General features: G+C 37.7%; 1 protein-coding gene across 2 annotated transcripts in view; it reads left to right on the forward strand.

The window, feature by feature from the left end:
• Nucleotides 1–24,384, forward strand: part of LOC117406806 (anosmin-1-like) — a 73,952-nt gene extending 49,568 nt beyond the window's left edge. For both annotated transcript variants that reach the window (XM_034011126.3, XM_059029014.1), the window contains 8 exons: nt 5,092–5,297; nt 5,938–6,082; nt 6,900–7,052; nt 18,102–18,190; nt 20,334–20,502; nt 21,056–21,276; nt 22,185–22,326; nt 23,135–24,384. In XM_034011126.3, the coding sequence (XP_033867017.3) occupies nt 5,092–5,297; nt 5,938–6,082; nt 6,900–7,052; nt 18,102–18,190; nt 20,334–20,502; nt 21,056–21,276; nt 22,185–22,326; nt 23,135–23,193 (1,184 nt within the window). In that variant the 3' untranslated portion in view covers nt 23,194–24,384. The remainder of the gene's footprint in view (nt 1–5,091; nt 5,298–5,937; nt 6,083–6,899; nt 7,053–18,101; nt 18,191–20,333; nt 20,503–21,055; nt 21,277–22,184; nt 22,327–23,134) is intronic.
• The last annotated feature ends 468 nt before the right edge of the window (nt 24,385–24,852 follow it).

A 24,852-nucleotide genomic window follows, 5' to 3' on the forward strand; every position in this document is an offset into this window, starting at 1 on the left:
TTGGACCCCTACAATTACTGAAACATTAAAAACATAGCATTTAAGCAAGTTAGCACTTATCGAACAAGCTTTATTTAAATACTAAGATAACAAATTGTGTGAGAATTCAAGCACAATCTACTTAACTGATTTTAGGCACACATTACAACAGTTTATATTAATTGGAGGGGAAACGTGGACAGATAATATTTGCAACTCTTTATTACTGTGCGCAACATGTGAACATGTTTTGAATTAGGATAATGGATCTGTTGTAACAAGCCTTTCTTTGTTATTTTGATAAATAAAGTAAACACAGATAATTGATGCTTTCCAAGTCACGATCATTCAGTTAATCACTTCTGATTGTTCCCATGCACGGTCCCTTGGTGCATAAAGAGCGTTCACACCATTAAGAACTATTACAAATCACTTCTGTCCTTATATAAGTTATATGTACAGTTCGACCTAAATTAAGTGTTGTCCGGGTTTGCAAGAGAACCTCAAAGCTCATACTGTAGATGTGGGTTGTGGTGATGTACTTGTTCATGTTTCTATGACTCTAATTCTGAATTTACAGCGACGGGGATTAATATCATTGGCATGCTTGTTCCATTAATATAGAAATCCCAGTGAGTTATCAGATTTCCACTTTTAAAACACAGTATATCCCACTCAAATCTCTCTCACGCTTTTAATATATATTTGAATATACACAAAATGGCTAGATGCAGTTGTCTTTGCCTTCTAAGGCATATCTATGTAAACTAGTCAATTGCATGTAGTTTTTTGTCAGACATCTCATGAAATGAATTCTGAAAAGCAGCTGGTTATCTCAGGATACAGCAAGGAGTGATTTAAGAAAGTGCCCTTATAAAATGTAACACCTGATAAAGCTGGTTAATCAGAGATTAGACACAGCTATGGTCCGTAGAATACAGATTTACTGCAAATTTGGGGTATTACTGGCTGCAGACTATGACAGCCCAGGTTGAAGTGAGGTTATAACTCAGATTCACGATGAAAAAGCAGGAGTCAGAATGACCTCCTAAAAGAAAAGAAAAAAAATAACAAGAAATTAATTTCTCCATTATGTTTAATGGATGTACTTGCTCTCATCACTTTGAAAAAATCTTCATTGATTCTGTGTTTTAACTTTAAATGTCATGCTGTTTTTGCACAGATTCGAATATATTCATTTACCCCCCCCCCCCCCCCCCCCCCCCCCCCAAAAAAAAAAAAAAGTTGCTAAGCTTTGAAAATCAGGCCGTATGCCATTTAATAACATATTTATTTAATACAAAAGGAAACATGCAATGAGCATAATTTTGCCTGGAATACAAACCAATTTGTCGTTCCTGTGTTTGAACAACCATTATAGAAAACTGCAATATCCAACACTAAATGACCAAGCGATAATAAACTGTAAAATAAGAGATTAATATAGTTTACATTGTCGTTCCTCTGAACCCTCTTACGTGAGCCTGAGGGAATCTTTAACACACTGAATTCTGCATGTTACATACAGTGCACTGCTCCTCCAGCAAGTTCAACGGCAGTGATACCATACTCTTTTATTTATTTTGATTTATAATTTCACACTCCAGGGAATCCACAGGAATGAGGAACTTGTCTTTCAGTTACTTTTAGATATTCAGCTCATATACCCACACAGTATTACTGATTATTTTCACAGAATCAGCTTTCAGCCTAGAAGTAAATTGCATGTCCTCAGGTACAGGATTCCAGCAGTAAGCTAAAGGCTGTGTGTTTCTGGCAGTTCTCTGGCTCAGGGGTATTTGGTTACCCATCAGATACATTCCCTCATTCCTGTGTAACAAAGAAGTATAATGATGAAACATCTGGCCATCATTGCATTTCTATGTTGACACCAGTCAGTCAATCTAAATTTTATATTCTGTTACATGTCACAAGCATGTATATCTAGCTATCTGTTTTTCTACCTAGTGTATAACAACCCTCTGTGAACAACTCTTCAGTGACATATCTGATTCGTTGTCACATACTTTTTTTTCATGATCAACCTTCTGTGGATTAGGATCATCACAAAAATATTGGGCTTGCCATCAGTCTAATATCAGTAACTGTATCTGTGTAACAAGCATAAAATTTTGTTCATGCTGTGGCCCTATTCTTGAAAAAGAAATGAAAAGAAAATTGTAACTCCAGTAGCATACACATTTGTTGCTTGTTGCCTCATCAGTCGTGCACTAGTACAGCACTAGGACCATTTCGTTTGTTTGCCTCTGCGTGTGAAGGCCTCTTTTAACAGGATCTAGCATTCAACTGCATAGAGCTGTGCTGTATAAACTGTTTGTGGGATTTCCAATTTGTTAGATAACACTGGTATTGTTAAGGAACAATACAGATTTTCATATTTTTCATTATATTTTCATACAGGTTTCAATTATATTAATATAATACCAAAACAAGAGATGAAATGAATCATGCAGTACATTGTTGGATAGGACAGAATGAAGTGCCAAAATATTACTTTCATTGTCTTCACCCTCTTGGTGGTTCAAAGTGTTTATGGACGTATTGCAACTGCTGCAAATGTAACAATTCTTCTAAACAATGTGATCGTATTAGTTTCTAGTCAAACGTGCATTGTGCTTTCAAAGTTCATCCTACCAGTGTGCATTTTTTTTCAATTGAATATGTTTTTTTAATTCACTACCAGCATCTGTCACTTGTATGAGTACAAAAATACAGCAAGAACAATATATGTCCTCTAGTTGCATGGAGGCTTAAAAGAATACCAACTACATATTTAATTTGTTTAAAAATGTATTATATCCTATTATATGTATCATTTATAATAAAACTTCAGCCTTTGTCTGTTGCTCTTGTGACTGAAAAGGAACATCAATCAATCAATCAATCTTTATTTTATATGGCGCCTTTCATAGTGGACCACCATCACAAAGCGCTTTAAAAGATGCAGTAAGAAAATCCATAATACTTTAAAATACAAAGAAGTGCATAATACATGATATACAGTAAAAAAGGATAAAACATTAAATAGTGAAAAATACATAATACATGTTATAGTAGCATAATACATGAACTAGCAGCTGATAGCAGATATCAGGCTTAAAGAGCATGGAAAGCAAGCGAGAACAAGTGGGTCTTGAGAGTTGATTTAAAGCGAGCAACGGTGAGAGCATCAGGCATCAAAGCGGGGATAACAAGCAGGCCAGAGTCGGAGGACCTCAGCTTGCGGGCAGGGACATAGCGGGTCAGCAGGGTGAGGAGGTACTCGGGACTTGTGTGATGAAGGGCATTGTAGGTGAGCAGGAGAGTTTTGAAAGTAATCCTGAACTTTACAGGTAGCCAGTGCAGCTGGGCAAGACGGAATGTGATGTGTCCATGTTTTTTTTACATCTGGTAAGGATCCTGGGAGCGGAATTCTAAACTAGCTGCAGTCGGTTTATGGTGACCACCATATAGAGAGTTGCAGTAGTCGAGTCGAGAGGAGACAAATGCATGACAAAGTATCTCCGCATCCGGGAGGGAAAGGTAGGGATGGACTTTGGATATGTTTCAAAGATGGTAGAAGGAAGATTTGTCCACAGATGAGATGTGGGCATCAAAGGAGAGGTTGCTGTCAAGAAGTACACCAAGACTTCGTACTGTGGGGGAAGGCAGCAGCAGACAGTTTCTGAGGTTCAGGGCAGCTATATTGAGATTCTAAGTTGAGTTTTAGAGCCTACTAGAAGGAGTTCAGATTTGCTGGTGTTCAGCTGAATAAAATTGGCAGACATCCAGGCCTCAATGTCTTGAATGCAAGCCAAGAGCCGGACCATGGCAGAGGGGCTTCCAGTGTCGAGTTTTAAGTAGAGCTGGGTATCGTCAGCACAGGAGTGAAACATGAGACTGTGCTGGCGGATGACCCAAGGGAAGCATGTAGATATTGTCACCTAGGAGGAGGATTTTGTCAGTAGAAGTGCAGATGAGGGAGAGGAATTCTGAAAACTCTGCAACAAAAGTTATTCTTAGGTTGACGGTAGTTAACAGCAAGGGTGAGGGACATGAGAGAGGGGAGCTTGATGGCGAGATGTTCAAATGAAGAAAAGGCAGGCAAAGAAAGAACTGAGAAAGCAAACACAGAATTAGCAAGTGAGGCGCGGTTTGTTAAAGAGGGAATAGCCCTTTGGGGTGGTTAGATGCAGCGAGTACAAGTCATTTACAGAGTGCCAGGTTTCAGCTAGACAGATAAGATCAAGATTGGTATCGGTTATAAGTTCGCTGAGAAGCAGAGATTTTCAAATTAGTAGCAGGCAGCGTAGGGGGAAAAGGGGTTAGTAACGGTATGTGCAGCAGGTACTTACCAGTGTTCATTCTAGGAGTGGAGAAAGAGTGAGCCCGCTTTGTCCAGGGGATCCAGACATTAGGTGTCAGAGTGGGAATGAGGCCTCTAGTAGCCATTGGGAGGGATTTGGAAAAGGTCCTCGCTCCACCTGTCCTCGCTTTGACTGCCACAGCTCAGACTGCCCTTGGTTGTGTGGCCCTTCGAAGGCTGGCGCTTAGAACGGCTGGCGTTCTAAGACACTGATTGCCAATTTATACTATCCTGTAGGCCTGGAGCCATATACTTAACACAATAATCTCATCAACCTCACAATTCAACACACCCAAACACAGTTTGGATAATTTAATTACATTTTTTTTTTCTTTTAAGTGCAGCCTTTACCTTTACCAGACAACGATTTTGATTAACAAATAACTTACCTACGATTTTGATTAACAAATACCTTACCTATTTCAATGCCGATTCAACTAGCAACACAAATTCCAGCCAGAAGTAGAAGCATATACCACATGTGTTATGAGATACTATGAAAATGTAAATGAGATACTATGAAAATGTAAATGCATATCTCTTTAACTGGAATTCAAGTTGTCAGAGTAAGCAGCTTCACATGTCTTGTTAATTGCTTTCTATTCTATTTTCACAGTGAGTGATTCTAGATTCTTTTCTGTGTTATTATTATAATTGTTTTAATCTTCCTTCACCTGGCTTTAGGCTTGCTTTTATCTTGTCTGGAGAATCGTACATGCTGGAACTAAATAGCGTTTTGATTGCAGATCCCTCTGCGCCTCCGACACCGTCCAGTCTGAGGATCACGAACATGACCACAAATGGTGACGGCTCCCTCTCCACAAGGATCTCCTGGACTCTTCCCGAGGAGCCTGACATTCCAGTCCACCATTACAAAGTCTTCTGGAGCTGGACTATCAGTGGGAAATCCATGGTGCCGGCAAAGAAAAAGAGAAGAAAGACCACCAACGGGGTATTTATTTCTTTGTGTCAATCCATTAAAAGAAATGTAATAGCATTGGATTTGACAGTTTTTAATGGAGAATAAGGAACGATTTGTAAAGAACATTTTAGTCAAATCCCATTAAACAAAAATACTAATGGTATAGAAGTGAATATTTGGAAAGCCAGGCATGTGAGAAACAACATTTCTTGAGGGATGAAGAAATTATAGAAAGTAGACACTTCCAAGAAGTAGGTGTCTTTCTTCCACATTTAGGCAATAAAGTGAACTGTTGATTTAGAATCTCTTCACTTTTTGACAGTTATTTACTGTACTTGAAATTAGATTGTCTTTACTAAACCACTGTTTTTGACCAAAGCCTTCCAAAATGTTCAGACATGCATATCTGGAGCTGGTTTCTTACTGTCAAATGATGCGACCTCAAGCATCTTTTATACCAGTGGTTGCAAAATTATAGTGGGAGGACACCATATTAAAACTTCAGTGGTGAAGACACAAGGTTTTAATACCTGTCCACCCCCCATTAAGAAGTGCCAGTGTAGCGTTCCACAGATTTGGAGTTTGGTGACATTGACAGGCCACAGGCTTGCGTTTAATAAGATGTATTTGTAATGTGTGTACATTGTTTCTATTTTTCAACCCATTACAGTCCCAAAACTATGTTGATCTGGAGGGGCTCCAGCCAGACAGCAGTTATATGGTAGAACTGCAGGCCATCACATACTGGGGACAAGTGCGTCTGAAGAGTGCAAAGGTCTCCCTATACTTCAGCACATTGAGAGCAAATGGCACAAGTAAGCTTTTTTGTATGACAGTTTTACATTTTCTGCCAGTATCTGTGCCATTTGGCAATCGAGTAACATTTTGTACTGTTACTGCTGGCAGGTCTGTCTTCTGTCACGCTGGAGATAAGGGGCTGAGTGGCAAACACTGGTTTTCATGCTGTGGTTATTTAGAAGACTTAAGGGAATCGAATTGGTCTGTCTGCCCTTCATGTAGTCACATGAGCTATACTCAGCAGTGACCTGGATTTAAACCCACAGCATTCCATTCCTTAGCTGTGTTTGTTTGCTAGATTTTTTTTTTGATGATTTTCTTAGTTCATCACGTGCCTTTAGGTTCAGTTCATCTTCATGGCTTTGGCTCTTATGAATAGGTTTTCTGCATGTAAAGTAAAACCTCTCAGTAACTTAATTGCATTTTCATAGCATGTATGCTTGGTTTTCTTTCTAAATCTGTGGAATTTAGTGTTGTCTGCCTGTGTCATAAATGGCTTCAGAACCCAGATCACAGAATGTATAAGTCAGTTGCCTTCATCAAAAGAACAGGATTAAGTTGCTGATGCCAATGTGCCAGCTGCTGTGAATTAGCTAAATATCACTCATCGCAAAATGCATATTAAAAGAACTTCAAAACAAAAGACAGTTATTTTGACAAATATGAAAATGGAAAAAAATAGAAATATCTTTTAGATGCTATTGTGAAGAATAAAACGATTTGTAGCTTTATTTTTTTCTCTTTTGGTCTGTGTTCTTTTTTACCTTGTATAGTTTGTGTTCTGGTTTGCATGGTTATCTTAGGTTATGATAAATACTGTCATTTCTATTCCAGAGGAGCAGCCTACCACTTCAAAGACAAGGAAAGGGGGTAGCCACACTCTGAGCTCTAATACAGGGAAAAGTCCAACTAGTCCTCTAGAGATAGGTGCTCCATTCTACCAGGACGGACAGCTTCAGGTGAAGGTCTACTGGAAGAAAAGAGGAGGTAAATTGAGCATTGTTAATTACACATTTCATTCTAAATACTTTTGACTACCAACATTTCACTATGGGAGACACCCATGTAGTTTTAACTACCTAGACAGGCCATGTTATGTTAAGTGTTGTAATGAGCTATTGCAAAGGTAACAGCCAAGGAGCAGTGGACATGGTGTCAGTCCTCAGAAATGCTGAGGGGAACCAGCATTGTATCCATAACTGTAAAGCACTGTCACAAAGACGGCCGGAGTGGGTGGCGTCAGACCAGAAGCAGGAAATAAACAGACAGAGAGGTGTGGTTTGGTGAAGCTGAGCGAATGCTTTCGCTCAGCATTTAATAAACAGAACAGAAAATAAAAGGTTGGAACACAAAACAGGACACGGCACTATACGCCAAAACAAAAAAAGACAAACAAAATGGACTAGACAGACAAACACGGTGAGCAGATTTTAACTATTTATTATTATTATTATTATTATTATTATTATTATTATTATTATTATTATTATTATTATTACCTCCGTCTCCAATCCCGTTCTCCACTCACTGAACACCCAACCCTGAGTGAATGAAAATGTGTCTATATATACTGTTGTGCTGGGATTCAATTACTAATTAATTATTCACTTGAATCCCAGCACGTGAATTAATTCTGTGCAACCCCGTGCTCACATATTACATTTAACCAGCACGTGAAGTGATTTGTGCCCTCCTCGTGCCTAAATACAAATCTGCATTTTTAAATACATGTGAAACACAGACCCGTTTATATCCCGTGTACCAATGACTATACACCAACATTAACACACGCACGCAACATACAACACATAATATGCACACAGGGGCGGGGCACATTGCCACAAGCACTCAATGATGTTATATGTAATATTGAAATCAACATATAAAGATCTATGATTTTACAACTAGAAGTCTTTGTCAATGTCTTCAGTGTTGAAATGAGTTTTGGTATTCTTATTCCAGGGATTAATGTGGACTCCACCCCCAAGTGATCAAGTGCTAAACTAGGCCCTTTTAAGAGTAATGAATCGGTTATCGCTCATAATTTTTTTTTTTTTTTTTTTTTTTTTTTTTTTTTTTTAAAGTGAGCTAAATATGTCAGTGAGTGAAATAATGTAAAATGTGGAAACTGCATACTGTAGGTACAAGAAGGGTTAAATCCAATAAAGATGGGAGACAAGATTGAGATAAGTGTGTAGGAATAAGAAATGAAGAGTGGTGTGTACTACTGCTGAAGGTGCGGATATTTCTGTGGTGTTATTTTGTTTATTCCAGATAGAAATCTGTTGCTATGTAGTCAGTTGTTGCTCCGTTTCTGTCTTTGTCGGGTATCGCTGCACTGTTTGAATTTGAGATCATGTTGATTAAAGTAATGAGACTGGAGTAGGTCTGGATTGGCCACTAGATTATATATATATATATATATATATATATATATATATATATATATATATATATATATATATATATATATATATATATATATATATATTTTAAAAAAATACATGGTTGAAGGCTATATTTGCATCCTGAGCCATTCGAAAAGTGATAATACCACAGTAGTGACGTCAAAAAGTGATAATTCCTATAGAGGAAAATATACTTGAACTTTGACCCATTTGACTCCTTGAGACCATCACTTTCAATTCAAACACAAAATGTCTCATTTTCAATCGCTTGACAATACCCACAGTACAGAAATGTTCATTAATGATCAACAAAATGAGAATATGTTTAAAAAAAAAAGTTAAAAAAAATGTAAAGCTGGTACATTCGTATATCAGAGAAACTAAACGGATAACGACATAGAACGTCTGTACAGCACTGAAAAACACCTAGTCTTTAATATTAGCATCACAAGGGTATCCATGTATTATAAAAAATAATAGATGGGCCTCTTCAGTGAGTCACAGGAAAACAATTCCATCTCGGGTTTCTGTGACAGTTTTATAAATTACTCGACCTTCGGTCTCATAATTTCTGACATCACAGAAACCCCGGAAGAAATTATTTTTCCTGTAACTCACTGAAGCCCATCTATTATATTTATATATATATATATATAATATACACAGTGCCTTGCAAAAGTATTCAGACCCCTGACCAATTCTCTCATATTACTGAATTACAAATGGTACATTGAAATTTTGTTCTGTTTGATATTTTATTTTAAAACACTGAAACTCAAAATCAATTATTGTAAGGTGACATTGGTTTTATGTTGGGAAATATTTAAGAAAAATAAAAAACTGATATCTTGCTTGCATAAGTATTCAACCCCCACACATTAATATTTGGTAGAGCCACCTTTCGCTGCAATAACAGCTTTGTCTTTTGGGGTAAGTATGTACCAGCTTTGCACACAGTGTCGGAGTGATTTTGGCCCATTCTTCTTGGCAGATTTGCTCCAGGTTGTTCAGGTTGGTTGGACGACGCTTGTGGACCGCAATTTTTAAATAGTGCCACAGATTCTCAATGGGATTGAGATCAGGACTTTGACTGGGCCACTGTAGGACATTCACCTTTTTGTTCTTGAGCCACTCCAATGTTGCTTTGGCCTTGTGCTTGGGATCATTGTCCTCCTGAAAGGTGAATTTCCTCCCAAGCTTCAGTTTTTTAGCGGACTGAAGCAGGTTCTCTTGCAGTATTTCCCTGTATTTTGCTCCATCCATTCTTCCTTCAATTTTAACAAGATGCCCAATCCCTGCTGATGAGAAGCATCCCCACAGCATAATGCTGCCACCACCATACTTCACTGTAAGGATGGTGTGTCTTGAGGCATGGGCAGTGTTAGGTTTGTGCCACACATAGCGCTTTGAGTTTTGGCCAAAAAGCTCTATCTTGGTCTCATCTGACCACAAAACCTTTTCCCACATCGCAGCTACAGGCCAGCGTTATGCAGAGCTCTTGATATGGTTGACTGGTGCACCATTACTCCTCTCCCAGCCACTGAACTCTGTAGCTCCTTCAAAGTGATTGTTGGCCTCTCTGTGGCTTCTCTCACAAGTCTCCTTGTTTGAGTGCTGAGTTTTGAGGGGCGGCCTTTTCTTGGCAGTGCCTGGGTGGTGTGATGCAGCTTCCACTTCCTGATTATTGATCCAACTGTGCTCACTGGGATATCCAAACACTTGGATATTATTTTGTACCCTTTCCCTAATCTGTGCATTTGTATTACTTTATCTCTAACTTCTGTAGAATGCTCTTTGGTCTTCATTTTCCTTCAGATTCACAGCCTGACCAATAATCCTTCAACAGCGGGGTTTTTATCCAGAAAATGTGACAACAACTTTAATGGTTCACAGGTGGAGGCCAATGGTAAGGTAATTGTGTCCTCATTAGGGCAATTTCTTTCATCGGTGTAAACTGGGAGCTTCCACAGCACAGGGGTTGAATAATTATGCAAGCAAGATATTTCAGTTTTTTATTTTTCTTAAATATTTCCCAACATAAAACCAATGTCACCTTACAATAATTGATTTTGAGTTTCAGTGTTTTAAAATAAAATATCAAACAGGACGAAATTTCAATGTACCATTTGTAATTCAGTAATATGAGAGAATTAGTCAGGAGTCTGAATACTTTTGCAAGGCACTATCTATCTATCTATCTATCTATATATAGTGCCTTGCAAAAGTAATAAAACTAAATATTATTTCATGTACTGGGAACAATGTCAAATTGGTTGATTTACAATTGCTTAAGGGGAGACTCCCAAACAGTTTTAGGAATAATTAAAAATACAATTATAATATATAGTGACAACTCTGGCGCTGTTTGACAGAGTGTCAGTCTCTTTTTAAAGACCTCATGAAACAGCTCAAAGGGTGAGAATCCCGTGGACGCCTGGGGCATTTCCCTTATTGCGAACATTAGGTAGGGGAGCAAGAAATCCCAATTCTTCCTGTCTTTATTGATGACTTTACATACCATAGCTTTTAAAGTTTTATCAAACCTCTCCACAAGGCGGTCAGATTGTGGGTAGTAAACAGAAGTTCTTAAGTGCTTAAGTTTGCACAGTTTGTTCTTTTATTACCCGAGACATAAAAGGGCTTCCCTGGTCGGTCAGTATTTCGTTAGGAGTACCAACACTACTAAACATGAGCATGAGTTCTTCCTTTGGAGCTAGTGTTTTGGAGTGGTTCCGCCTCAGGATATCGAGTGGCATAATCCAACACAACTAAGATGTGTTGGTGCCCCCAGCGGACTTCCCGAGAGGTCCTATTAAATCCGTAGCGATACGTTCAAACTGTACCTCGATTATTGGGAGCGGCACTAGAGGGCTGCGAAAAGCTTTAAAAGGGGCTGTACGTTGTCACTCCGGGCAAGATGTGCACTACTGCTCCACCTCTGCATGTACTCCTAACCAAAAAAACTTCCAAGTACTCTGTCTTTTCTTTATTCCCAAATGCCCTTCAAGAACATGATCGTGGGCTAAATCCAAGACGGTAAGGGTCGTGGGACCAATAACTGTTCGATTTATATCCTCCCCTGTTTTCTCTACTCGATACAGCAAATCATTTTTTAATACGAAGTGAGGGCAAGATAAGGGAACCTCCTGAGTTTGCAGCAGTTCCATTTATTACTTTTATTCTTTCTCTGGCGAAGCTTAATGTGGGGCCTCTTAACTGCGCATTAGCAACATTTTCCCAATTTGTATCCAACATATCTATTTCAGTTTCTGTCTCTGCTCCAAGGTTATGGGAGGTACTCGGGGTCTGCTGGTCATGTTCTTCGCCTAACAAAACGTTAGCTGGAGTTTTTATTTTATTGTTTTCTTTCCCATTCTCGCCAGGGTTTACTGTTTCCCCATACAGCTCGGCAGCATCAAAAGGAAATCTGACCCCGGTCTCCTCACTCAATTTTGGTTACTTCAGTTTTGTTGGGTGGGTCCAATTCCTTTATTTTCCCACAACTCTAAAAAGTTCAGATAGTCCCGTCCCAGTATTACATGGTATGGCAATTTGGGCACCACGCCCACCCGGTATTCCACAGACCCAGCACTGGTCTGAATGTGGACTATGGCAGTGGGATATGGGCAGGTGTCACCATGCACACACGTAATACTGACATCTTGAGACCGATCCAATTTAGTGGCTACTACAAAATTTGCAGCTGCTAGGGTTGCCATGCTCCCCGAATCGAGAAGAGCTTTGGTCTCATTTCCTTCAATGGTTACGGGACATAAATGCTTTAAACCATTTTGCACCCCCATTAAAACAGTTACCTCAGTGTATGTTAATAATGAATAATTTCCCCCAGTCTTCCCCACATTACACTGCATAGACTCATCCTGAGTAGGGCAATTTTGGTGGTCTCTCAGGAGCCCACCGATTTACCCCTGTCTGGCTTCATATGCCAACTCCCTGATTTTTTTTCACCCCAGTCCCCAAGTCCCTTCATAGCCCTGGGCTGCTCTTCAGCTTCCCATAACGCAAAATCAGTCTTACCGGATGTGTTGGGGCTTCGGGCCTTCAGGGGCTGGGTCCGCTCGGTTCCCACAGATCGTAGAAATGAGAGGGTCTCCTTGTTCTATCCATTTCCTCAAAGGTGGGGGCAGTCCTTTCAAGAAGTGATCCATGATGAGCGTCTCCACGATCTGGGTGGCAGAACGGACCTCAGGCTGTAGCCACTTTTTAGCCAAGTGTATCGGGTCGAACGTTTGGGACCTGGTGGGCTTATCAGGCTGATATACCCATGCGTGGAACCTCTGAGCTCGGACAGCAGTGGTAACTCCCAACCTAGCCAATATCTCCGCCTTCAGTTTGGAGTAATCTTTGGCTTGTTCCTGGTCTAGATCGTGATAAGCCTTCTGGAAGTCCCCACTCAAACGGAGTCAGCAAACCAGCCCACTGTGTCCTTGGCCAGCTCTCCCTCTCTGCGGTCCGCTCAAAGGCCCTCAAATATGCCTTCACATCATCAGTAGTGGTCATTTTTGCAGATAATGACTGGCTCTGATGGATGGAGATCCCCTTTGTATTCCGCTGGCAACTGCGTCCAGTTTTTCGGCCAGCGCCTGGATCTTTTGCTGAGTTGCAAGTGCAGTACATTGTTGCTCTTGTGCAGTACGTTGTTGCTCTTCCCTGAGCAGCTTATTCACATCTTGCTGGGCTGCAGCCATTTGTTGTAGTGCTGCTGTGCCTGACATCAGAGCGCTTTTTTTTTTTTTTTTTTTTTTTAATTTAGTCATTGCCAATTAGTTTTTTTTATTATTATTTTCTCCCCAATTTGAAATGCCCAATTATTTTTAGGCTCAGCTCACCGCTACCACCCCTGCGCTGACTCAGGAGGGGCGAAGATGAACACACGCTGTCCTCCGAAGCATGTGCCGTCAGCCGCCCGCTTCTTTACACTCTGCAGACTCACCGTGCAGCCGCCTCAGAACTACAGCGTCGGAGGACAACGCAGCTCTGGGCAGCTTACAGGCAAGCCCGCAGGCGCCCGGACAGACTACAGGGGTCGCTGGTGCGCGGTGAGCCGAGGACACCCTGGCCGACCTAACCCTCCCTCCCCCCGGATGACGCTCGGCCAATTGAGCGCCGCCCCCTGGGAGCTCCCGTCCACGGTCAGCTGTGGAATAGCCTGGACTCGAACTGGCGACGTCCAGGCTATAGAGCGCATCCTGCACTCTAGCGAGTGCTTTTACTGGATGCGCCACTCGGGAGCCCCATTCGGCATCAGAGCTTTTAAATACTCTTCCATGTTTTATAATTCCTTCTACACATAGACAAATTCAGAGGCTTGCCCACATTCTCCACCAGATGTGACAATTCTGGCACTGTTTGACAGAGTGTCAGTCTCATTTGGGACTTTTAGCCCCGTCCTCTAGTGTAAAAAGAAGATGTCAATCGTAGTATTATTGTTTAAACAGGTCGGTGCCTGTATCTTTATTCACAAAAGTTTAACAAAACAGCAAACAAAACAAAAGCATAGCTCCGTCTTGGAGTTACTAGCTAAACTGTGACGTTTCACTGTCTAATGACCAGGCAGCTAAGCTGCTTACCAGCTTCTTCAAAACAAATTCTTATATGGATTCATTAAATGTAATGGTTACCTTATAAACAGTTCCAGGATGTCCTTTCAACACCTCAGCTTTTGTCTAGTACCCAACGAGAGCGACCTGAACAGGGTTTTTAGCCCTGTTTAAATATCAGCCTTTTAATACAGGTGAAACTGACCCCTTCTAGTCCAGGTATTCTGGGAAATGTAGTTCGGCTGGTTGGCTTAGACCATCATATATATACACAGTATGTATGTATGTGTTTATGTGTGTGTGTGTGTGTGTGTGTGTGTGTATATATATATATATATATATATATTATGTGTTTCAGTTCATACCAGAATGGAAAGACTGAAACCCTGTTATTTATGTTGAGGTATTTTATGTTACCAATATGTCATCACTGCAGCCAATTTTTAAATAACAAACTCAAGAACGCAAAGATTTTGGAACTCGGTTTCAAAGGAAAATAAAGAAATGTAATTGTGTTGTATCATAAACTGGCCAAAGCATTTGCAATTTTCATTATTTTGAACAGGGCAGCCTTATGGGTCTGAAAATATTTTGACACTGTCAAGCAAGTTTACAATTAAAGTCTGGGCCATTGAATTATAGACATTGTTCATTTCCTTGAGTGACAAAATAACTTACAGAATGCCAAAACCTTTCTGTGAATATACCCTTAATCATTTCTTTATAACTTAACTTTTCTGTTAATAGTTCTTCTATGAACACTGCTTTCAGTAGCAATATGCTATAAATATAACTGCAAAGGTCTTTCCAGTTTGTCTTGGCACAGTTTTTACTCAGATTATTAGTAAAGAAAACCATGTCATAGTCTTGGTCCTATAAAAGAAATTCACAGAAAAGTGGACAGACATAAAGTTGCTGATGAACTAAACTAATATATTGCTGGAATTTGAAAATACATAGTTTTGGTCTGAAAGCTCAAGTGCAACAGAATAAACTTTTATAGCAGTCCTTTGAAAAAGGAGAACTGGAATGAGATCAAACGTAATATATATTTTTTTGGAATGTGATCAAACATAATATATCCTTTTTTTTTTTTTTTTTTACAATACTCATGTTTATGGTGGTTTTAAAAGCTGTCACGAAATTAGGACCTTGAAGTAAGATACAGACAACTGCCATCCTTGCTACTTTAGTGAATTACCAGATCATCTTAAATTTGACTCTTTCATTTCATTTGTGCAAAGCTTTAGATTTTGTTTATTTCTTTTTTTTTTTTAATTCAGCTCAAAATCCCCCTTTTCTGCTTCTAAATTGCTTTGCTCGAGAGCCATCTTTTAAGCCATCAAGGGCTTTGTTTATTAAACCACAATCAAGGCTCTTGGCATGAGCTGCAGTGGCATAATAACTTACTTATTAATATGAGCAGTATAATTCCATATCCAAACTACAAAGATTGATGAATAGTAAATCTAGTCAAATAGCAAGGGAAATTCCAAGCTTAAACACTTCAAGTATCTTCACAGCTGATGACCTAAACAAAGCCTTTAGTCAGGGTCTGTTTAATACCATGCAAAATAGATAAACTAGATCAGGGGTTTTCAACCAGGGGTACGCGTACCTCTGGGGGTATTTCTAATGCCTCTTTTCCACTGGTCAACCGAGCCGCACTGGGGCTATACTGAGCCCTCACAGTGCGGTTAAGGAGAGCTTGGGTTGTTTTTCCACTGCAGAGCTGTGCTACTGACATTGCATGCAATGAAAGACTGTTATTAATTTACTCAGTTTGCCAAAAGATGCGCAAACAAATGGTGTTCAAAAATTAATAGACCAACGGTACAGCTGTAACTTGTATCGCTATATTTTGTAAGTATATTTAGGAATTCCTTTATACTCCACAAATTTTATATCGACTGATTTATATCGACTTAAGTGCAATATAAAATGTGTTCAGCAACTCAAAGTGAACTGGACATAAAAAAAAAAAAAACCGCATCATTGATTTAAAAAAAAAAAAAAAAAAAAAGTATCCTACGGTAACGTTATAAAATATGTGAAATTTGTCTTTTCTATGACAAATGCTAAAATTCATGGCCAAAATAATTCACTATGTGTTAAGCACCAACTGTCTCATGGCCATTTCACCAGTAGGCCTATAATGGCATGATACTATAATATATATATATATATATATATATATATATACACACACACACACACACACACAGTGTACCGGTATGTGATTTTAGACAGCACTGTATATAATTAGGGCTTCTGTTTTTTGGGTTTTATTAATTGTATTTCTCAGTGCTTCTTTTTAGCTATTTTCATTTTAGATATACTGTATGAAATTAATGTTTTCGGTTACTTTCCAAAATGCTTGAGTTTTTTTTAATTTATTTTTATTTTGTGTCAAAATATGTATAGTAACTCAACAGTACTTGCACACTTAAGTTGTACCTTCTTTCCTTTGCTGTCTTCCACAATTAAATCCCTATGGTTACGGGCACGTTCTTCTGGGGTTTTTTTTGTGTAAGCATTTTTGTACATATCACCACAATTCTGTTTTAAATCCCCCGTATCTTAACTGTAATACATCTTTAAATCCCGCTATACAAGCCTCCATTCCTGGTTGTAATCTTGTTTTAAATCTGGCAAACATTGCAAAAACATCATTAAACAAAAATAAATAATTAACAAACAAAATAATATGAGTGCCAAATAAGGTATGAAATCAGTTCTCAAAAGCAATTTTATCATTGGTGGTTATTTTTGGCTTATTATTTTGTACTTCAGTTTGGAATATCAAAACACTTTCTGTGCTGTGACAGAACAGGAAACAAAAACAGTACTGTATCCACTGTGAAGGAATCGCTATCGGTGCCGAGAAGGTGTTCTTTTAAACGGTTCCTGTTCCTTTAGCTGGTGCATTTACAATGGGAAAAATCTGTTACACCACAAGGGTGTTCCCTTAGGCGAAGAGTTCTCTTAGGAGATGTTCCTATACGCGGAGACTGTACTTGAAAAATATACATATCCAGAATTAAAGTTAAAAAAAGATATAAAGACCCAAAATATCTTCAACACATGAAAATGAGTAATGCTGTCAATGGCAGAAGGAACGTTAGTTGTTTTAAAAATCTTAGTTAGCACTCCTTCTAATGTAATTGTGTCATTTACTGTAGACCATAGGTAATCTTGATGGTACTGTTTATTATAGGGTGAGGGGAGATAATATATTATGAAATCTGTTAATATAATAATGCTCCAAGTTGTTTTTATCTGTAATGGTCTTCAAATGGTGCAAACATTACTAGGTCTGAATTATGTGAATAAGAAGCAGATTTCCTGTGCCCATAATGTTCTACAATGTTCTACAATGTTCTATAATTCTTCCATGGCTTAGCTTTCTTTAATCTAAATAGAGAGCAAAGCTTGTGTGGGAGAAGGTACGCAAGGACAAGTCATGTGAAAGGTTATGCTTGGTAGAACCCAGAGGAGCCACGCAAGCATATGTATTTGAAGCCTATTGGTGGTGGTGAAGGTTGTGTTTACCATTCTGTTTTCATGAGCCACATGGGTTAATAAATAAAGAATTTCATACCATGGGACTGTGTAACTCGGACATGTTTTGTGATTAATTAAACAAATGGTTTCTGGAGATAAATTATGGATTGAATTTTGCAACATACTTTATCTTTTTGATGTATTTGGATCTGTGGTTGTAAAGATTAAATGGATTTGTAAAAAAAAAAAAAAAAAAATCTTTAGTGCTTCAACAAATTTATGGAGAGAAACAAATAGAGGATTTCAACACAATGGAAGCAAATTACAATCATAGGTATCTCCCTGAACTGAGTCAATGCTTTCATCCCAACAAAAAAACAAGTGTCATTTCATTTAATCATTCTTTAGATATTTGAGCTTTTAGGCTGCTTCATTTAATTGAGCCTAACAAATCAGATTCAAATTTCTGTCAAATGTTCTCATTTAATTTCAGGTGCCATCTTTTGAACATGTGGAATAAATAAGTTGCTTTCCTTAAGAAGCATGTCTTTTTTTTCTCTTAGATACCAGCATTACCCGTTACCATGTCCAGTGGATACCAGAGTCTTGCACTCATAATGAAACAAAGGGGCCTGAGAAAGCTGTTACACAGGTAAACAAATACAAACTAAACTAAGAACCATGCAAGGATGATACCAGGATGCTTTCATGCATGCCTTGCACAAAAAAAAAGGTTTATGCTTGGACAATACAAGGGATGCATGGATCACACAAGGAGATCGCAAGATTTTAATTCAGAAAAAAACGATTGCAAGGATTATGCAAGTTTTTTGTATGGTTTACATGAAATCCTTCCTTATCCTGGTATCATACTTGCATCGTTCTTGCTTTAAACTTGCGTTTTATGGTCTTGTAAGAAGCATGATTTGATATTTACAAGGGTTGGTCATAGCTTTAGAAACTTCTGTAATATGAAGCAAATTCTGTTATGTAAATTGAGTCTTGGCCTTAGTACATCTTATTGAATTATTTAGTGAGAACTCACTAAATAATGGGGTAGATTAGCCACTCGGGTAGGCACTACTAACAGCATATAAACATTTCAGCAGTATTCTGCCCTCAAGCAGGATGGACGATTGACAAAACTATTATATTGATTTCTTTCATCTTCCAACCAGTGGCTGCATATGTAGGATCTACCTACATTTATTTTTTGGGGATTTGCCACAAATGCCATTGGTTGGCAGTTTCTCTCAGAAACATTCATAAGAATTGCAAATAATCTGGTGAATAACAATGCTGTTACATTAACCAAGCACACATTTCAGTTAACTAACAGGATTGTGTTCTCAAATGAAAATGCAAAATACTTTATAGCTTGCATCAAGATATATACGCCTTTGCTGTTTCAAATCAGAATGATCAGAAATGGCGTCCACTTCATGAAAACAACTAGCTTTGTGGTTTTAGGGTGCATGGTTAATGATTTTGCTTTATAAAATGCCACCAGGCTTTGGGAAATTCACATATGCTGTAAAGCACTTTAGAACTTTGAGTCGGGTGGCCCAGTTAGTTTTAGTAATGCCATATCAAGTCTGCAACATATCAGAAAGGTATACTGGGAAAACTAAATTTCTTATATTGTAATTTAGTTGTCTCTGCTTGACTTGATTTTCACTGTATTTAATTCTTAGGGATGAAATCCATTACACATACTCTGAAGTTAATTATTTTAAGGATTCATTTAAATAACATGTGTTTTGTGATTTATATTTACACTTGAATACCCCGTGACTGGTCTAAATGTGGTAGTCTTAGGTGAAACCCTGTCAGCAACAGCCAGGGCACTAAAATACACAATATCTGAGAAATAACTAAATAATTGGCTATACCTTATTGAGATGGAGGTTCTGTAGATTTAGTACATTTAGTCCTTGTTCATTTTACCATTTGCCATCAAAAGACAGGCCTTTGCAAATACACTTCACACACTTCTGTCCTTCTCACAATCCTGGATTATTAAGCAGCATGTGCTGAATTACATATCAACCAGAATTCTATATTTGAACTATTTTCCTCTGTTGTCCTCACATCTACAACAACCTCATCCCAAATGTGAACTATTCATGACGCAGGCCTGACACAAAGGATAGCTTTGGCAGTTCCATGAGGTCCCACATGTTTTCGTATATGAAGCTAAGGATTAAGAATAGACGCTTCTTCCCTTTTATGTGACATTATTTAACTGTGCCGCTCCAAAATACACTGCAGTGCAACACATTGCAATACACAGTAGTTTAATTCAATATTTTCCACACAGTAATAATACAGGCATGCAAAAAGATTGCATGACAAAATACTCCAGTGTTTTTGAAGAAGAGCTGACACAGGTTTGACATAGGCATAGAATGAGCTCAGTCCTTGGTGATCACACACTAACCTTCAGAATGGTTGTAGATACAATTCCTTCCAGTGCTATACTCAACTCCTATATAAAAATTGACAGAAGAATTCAACATAATCTAACTGGAGTGGTGCAACTGTTTCCAGTGTTTTATTGAAGAAATAACATTTTCAAATGACAGTTTTTGTGAAATATGGCACTAGAGGTGAAATATGTACCCCTGTTGCGTATTGTCGTGTAAAGTTCATACATGATACTTTATTTTGTTGTGTGGCAACTGGAGGGAAATTATTACTTTTACAGCTATATGTCTTTAATCATTGGTAAGATTCCTTGGGAACTGTAAAATATTGAAACTCCTCAATAATAAACACTGTTTTTCTTGGCATAGGAAAACTACATACATCTCCAAGGGCTGCTGTTTTCATGCAAGTATAGAGTGACTGTCCAGGCTATGAAATCTAAGGGCCGCTCAAAGGCAGAAACTACAAGCTTTACCACTCCACCTTGCTCTGTTCTCAAAGGAAAGAGCTATAAACACATTAACTGTGGAGAAACGGGTAAGTGCATTTAAAAATGGTGCATGACATGTTGGCACATTTATCATAATAGTTGTTTGACAAATGTATTATGTTGTATTATGATTAAATTGTTACACAGTAAGTATCGGTTATGTATGTTTAGTATCTTATTTTTACTTGTAATGTTATGTACGTCAAATTTAAGCTTCAGTGAATAATACAGCTGATAACATGTTGGCCTGTATTTTCCACAGTGGGCAACTTGCAGGCAAATTGCCAACTCCTTAGTAAATTTACAGGGGAATTTTTTGTTTTGTTTTGTTTTTAAGAACCATAAATGAATTTGAAATCACAAGAAATAGGTCAAATAAGGGTCCTTCACTATCATTTTGCTTCTATAAAATGTCAATTTTAAAAGCGGACAGTATTCTATATCTGTATCACTATTGGCTTAAAAACAACAAATAGTTTATCTGAAAAATATATTTTTTAGAACACATCTGCTTGTTTACTTCATATAAAACAACATAGCGTATGATATTTAGTCTGTGGGATCCCTGTGTGCTCATTAAACTTTTGTCTTTGTTTCCAGTGACAGTGCTTCAGAAAGTGCTTGCCAAGCCAGAGAACCTGTCTGCCTCCTTCATCATTCAGGAAGGGAATATTACAGGCAATTTCTTCTGGAGAATATCAAGGGCAAACCTACACCAGCCTGTGACAGGGTTCCAAGTCACATGGGCAGAGGTCACCACGGAGAGCAGGCAGTACAGTTTACCAAACAGCATCATCTCCCAGGCACAGATACTGCCTCCTGTAAGTCACTTATGACAGGCGGCTATAACTTAAGGGAGAAATGACAGAACTATTTCAATGCTGGATAAATATAAAAATGGTGAAGTAAAGCAAAACTACTACTAATACTATGACTTAATAATAATAATAGTCATGTAAGCAAGGAAATGTATGTATGTAGGGCTCTGGATTAATAGAGGTACAGGACACAAAGTTACACAAACTGTCATTAGGTTAGTCATCTTCAAACCAGACGCTACGTATTCATTATTTATTAACACAAATGGTGTCATGAAAAGAAATCTGCCGTTGGATAAGAAGACCCTTCAACTCCCCCACAGATAGTTGGCAGACTAGATATCAAAATAAGTACAGTGGGTCAGAGTGCTGAGTGGAGGGTAGGTCATTTCTAGCCATGGGAAACTAGAGATGTGGCTGCTGAATACAATGTCCTCAGCTGGAGAACATATGTTCACCTCAGGAATGTAACCCCACTAAGCCACAGTTTGTGGTATCTTATTGATCCTTTAAATCACTGGATACTACAGGTATAGGCAGGTCAGTTTTTCATCACTGGTGTGTTCCCATTACCTACTTGCTTAACTGAGCTATATAATCTCATTATTTTATTTGCATCGTTACGTATTCAATATGCTACATCTATTATGTAAATTATGTTTTGGTGCACCGGATGACCCACATCAATTAGATATTACATTTCAGTAGATTGTTGATTTATGTAGACAATTTAAGTAAGTTTGACTGTATTTTTTAGAACCCATGTCATATATTTGAAATAATAATAATTAAAAAAAAAAAAAAAAAAAAAAAAAAAAAAAAAAGTCAATGCAACAAAATGTAAAGAGATTTTGTCTGTTTCAGTGATTTTTTTTTCTTTCTTTCTTTCTTTCTTTCTTTCTTTCTTTCAGGACCACCATCATCTTACAGTGTCAAATTTGAGGCCATCAATCTTGTACAGACTGGAAGTGCAGGTGTTAACAACGGGAGGAGAAGGCCCAGCAACAGTTAAAACATTTCAAACACCTGACATTCCACCAGCTCGTCCACACAGTAAGTACATATTTACTTAGAGTTCAGAATAAACCCTGAGTTTGCCAGGGTCATGGTGGAAGAACATGGCTTTTTTATACTGTGTTTTATCATTTTGAATACCACAGTAGGCAACAAATTACAGCATACTCAATAAAATGTGTGGGGATGTGGAAAGTGGCAGAGTGGGTTCCCTCCCTTTTTTGGATAACACATGCATGTGCCAGTTGTTCTTTAGTACTAAGTAGCACTTAACAGTTACATCACTAGACATATGGTAATTAAAACAATTAACAAGCCATACTAAGTGTAGTGAATACATGTCAATATGGCATTAGGGCTGTGGGCCATTTAGCTTTTCTGCTAAATTGGATGTCAGGCTTGTTTTATTTTTGTATGCTTTTATGACTTGGAACTTGGCTGCAACAACTTGCCCATCAGCAGTAACCCTTCTTATAACCTGAGCACTTAAAACCAGTTGTTGACTGTGGCACAGATTCGAAAATATTCTCTGTTTTTTAAAACCTTTTTTTTATCTGTAAGAATGTGGTGGAATTATATCCATAAGAATGACTCATTAAATAAAAGCAGCAAATTATAAATAATTGTATTCCATTAGTACAGTACATTGTAACTCTGATTACACAGAACAGATCAAACTAAACAATCATAGTTTATGTTTATATGATACTTATATTCTACTGATTGTTGTGCCAGTTCATGAATATAATTCTTTATCAGAACAGGTACCAAATATCAAGAACACATAAGAATGTTATGCGTTACCATTTTGTTGCCTGACCAGTGTTTCCTTGTTTGATTTTTAAAGGGCCCAGACTCAAACAGCACCATCAGCATCACAAAAAGCCATCTTCAGGAAAACACTGAAGACACAGTGAGATGCAGAGAAATTAAATCGAGCAGCACCCACTGCAAATAAATAAATAAATAAATAAATAAATAAATAATACAGACTTATGTTACTGTTTAAACCTATGAGAGGTGTTTTTTTTCTTTTCAACTGGAAGGTGTCCAACTATTTTAATTGGACACATCTCCTACCTTGCTAAAGTTACTATTGCAAATAGAACTTACCAGTCACTAAGACGCACTGAACGAAGGCCTCCTGTACACTTTCACATTTGCTGGGCTTGTTTGAGATTTATATATATATATATATATATATATATATATATGTGCGATCCTAGGGTATTCTAGACTGAAATACCGGTGGTAATATTTTCGCTAAGATATCATGTCACATTTAAAGTATAACCGACATGACATTATATGAATAATTAATTATGAGAAGAATATTGAGTAGCATAGAAAGCCATGTTTATATGAACCTTTTCCTTCAAAAAGACGTCTTATTATGATGGCAGGTTTAATGATTTGTAGAAAGGAAAAAGTCAATATTGCATCTTTTGAGAAACGGAAAAGTGCCATAATACTTGTACAGTATATTACATCTGCAAGAGGATCAAACTATTTATTACCTAGTACTAAGTAATCCCAAGTGGTGCTTAATAGTACATAATATTGATGGCTATTGTTACTAAAAATGTAGTTTAACTAAGATTAATTAGGATATTGCATGTAGGAATCCATTTAATTTAAAATGCAAATTAATTAATAGTTGTAGATTGAATCATATATGGTTTTGCATGACCAAACTCAAGTGTTCTGTTTGATGCATGAAATACAATGTCTGTGTTACATCTTCTGAATATATTAGCTTAATTCAGTTTACAGAATAATTAACAGAGGACTCAATGAACACATATTTACTTTTATTAATAGAATGATAAGTTAGTGTAGAAATGACAGAATTGTGTATTTACTAAACTGGCTGTAGAAATCATGCTTGTGTTAGTCATTTAATGTCAATATTTATTTATGTATGTTACAGAATGGTTGGTTTTGTGTGTTTCAGTCTAGCTTGTTTTTTAAATAGATATACTTGTAAAAACATTTTGTAAAAATTGAATTGTAAATAGTTCAGTGTCATGGTACTCGTTATTTTTCATGTTAGAAATTGTATATAGTGTTAATGAATAAAGAAACCTTAAAGCTCTAGATGTATTCATGTATTTTCTGAAACTGATTAAGTGAAGACTGGAAGTCTTAAGTCAGAAAGAGTTTCAAATATCCCTAATTTAACATGTAGACTATTTTATTTGGTAACACAGTAGAACCACAGCTCATGTCAGCAGGTCAATACAAATTTAAAGGCTGCTTCCAATCCCCCTACCCTTCCACCACTGACAGTAACAACACCATTTCAAGATAATTTGTAGACCTTTTAGATGGAACAAACAAGGTTCATTAGTAATTTTGTTCACCTTTTTTGTCAAGTAGATACTATGGGCTAGATTCTCCAAGCTTTATACTCCACCTTTATACAAGCTGTATAGTTATACTTTATACAACTCATTATCAACACTGTTTTTTTCAGCAATGAAAAATACACCAGATAAAGTTACCTTTTTGGAAAGAAATAACCCAGACACTTAATTTAGGGGCTTGCAAGCAGTATTAAAGAGT

Source organism: Acipenser ruthenus, chromosome 8, assembly GCF_902713425.1.
Source record: "Acipenser ruthenus chromosome 8, fAciRut3.2 maternal haplotype, whole genome shotgun sequence".
Classification (NCBI taxonomy): domain Eukaryota; kingdom Metazoa; phylum Chordata; class Actinopteri; order Acipenseriformes; family Acipenseridae; genus Acipenser; species Acipenser ruthenus.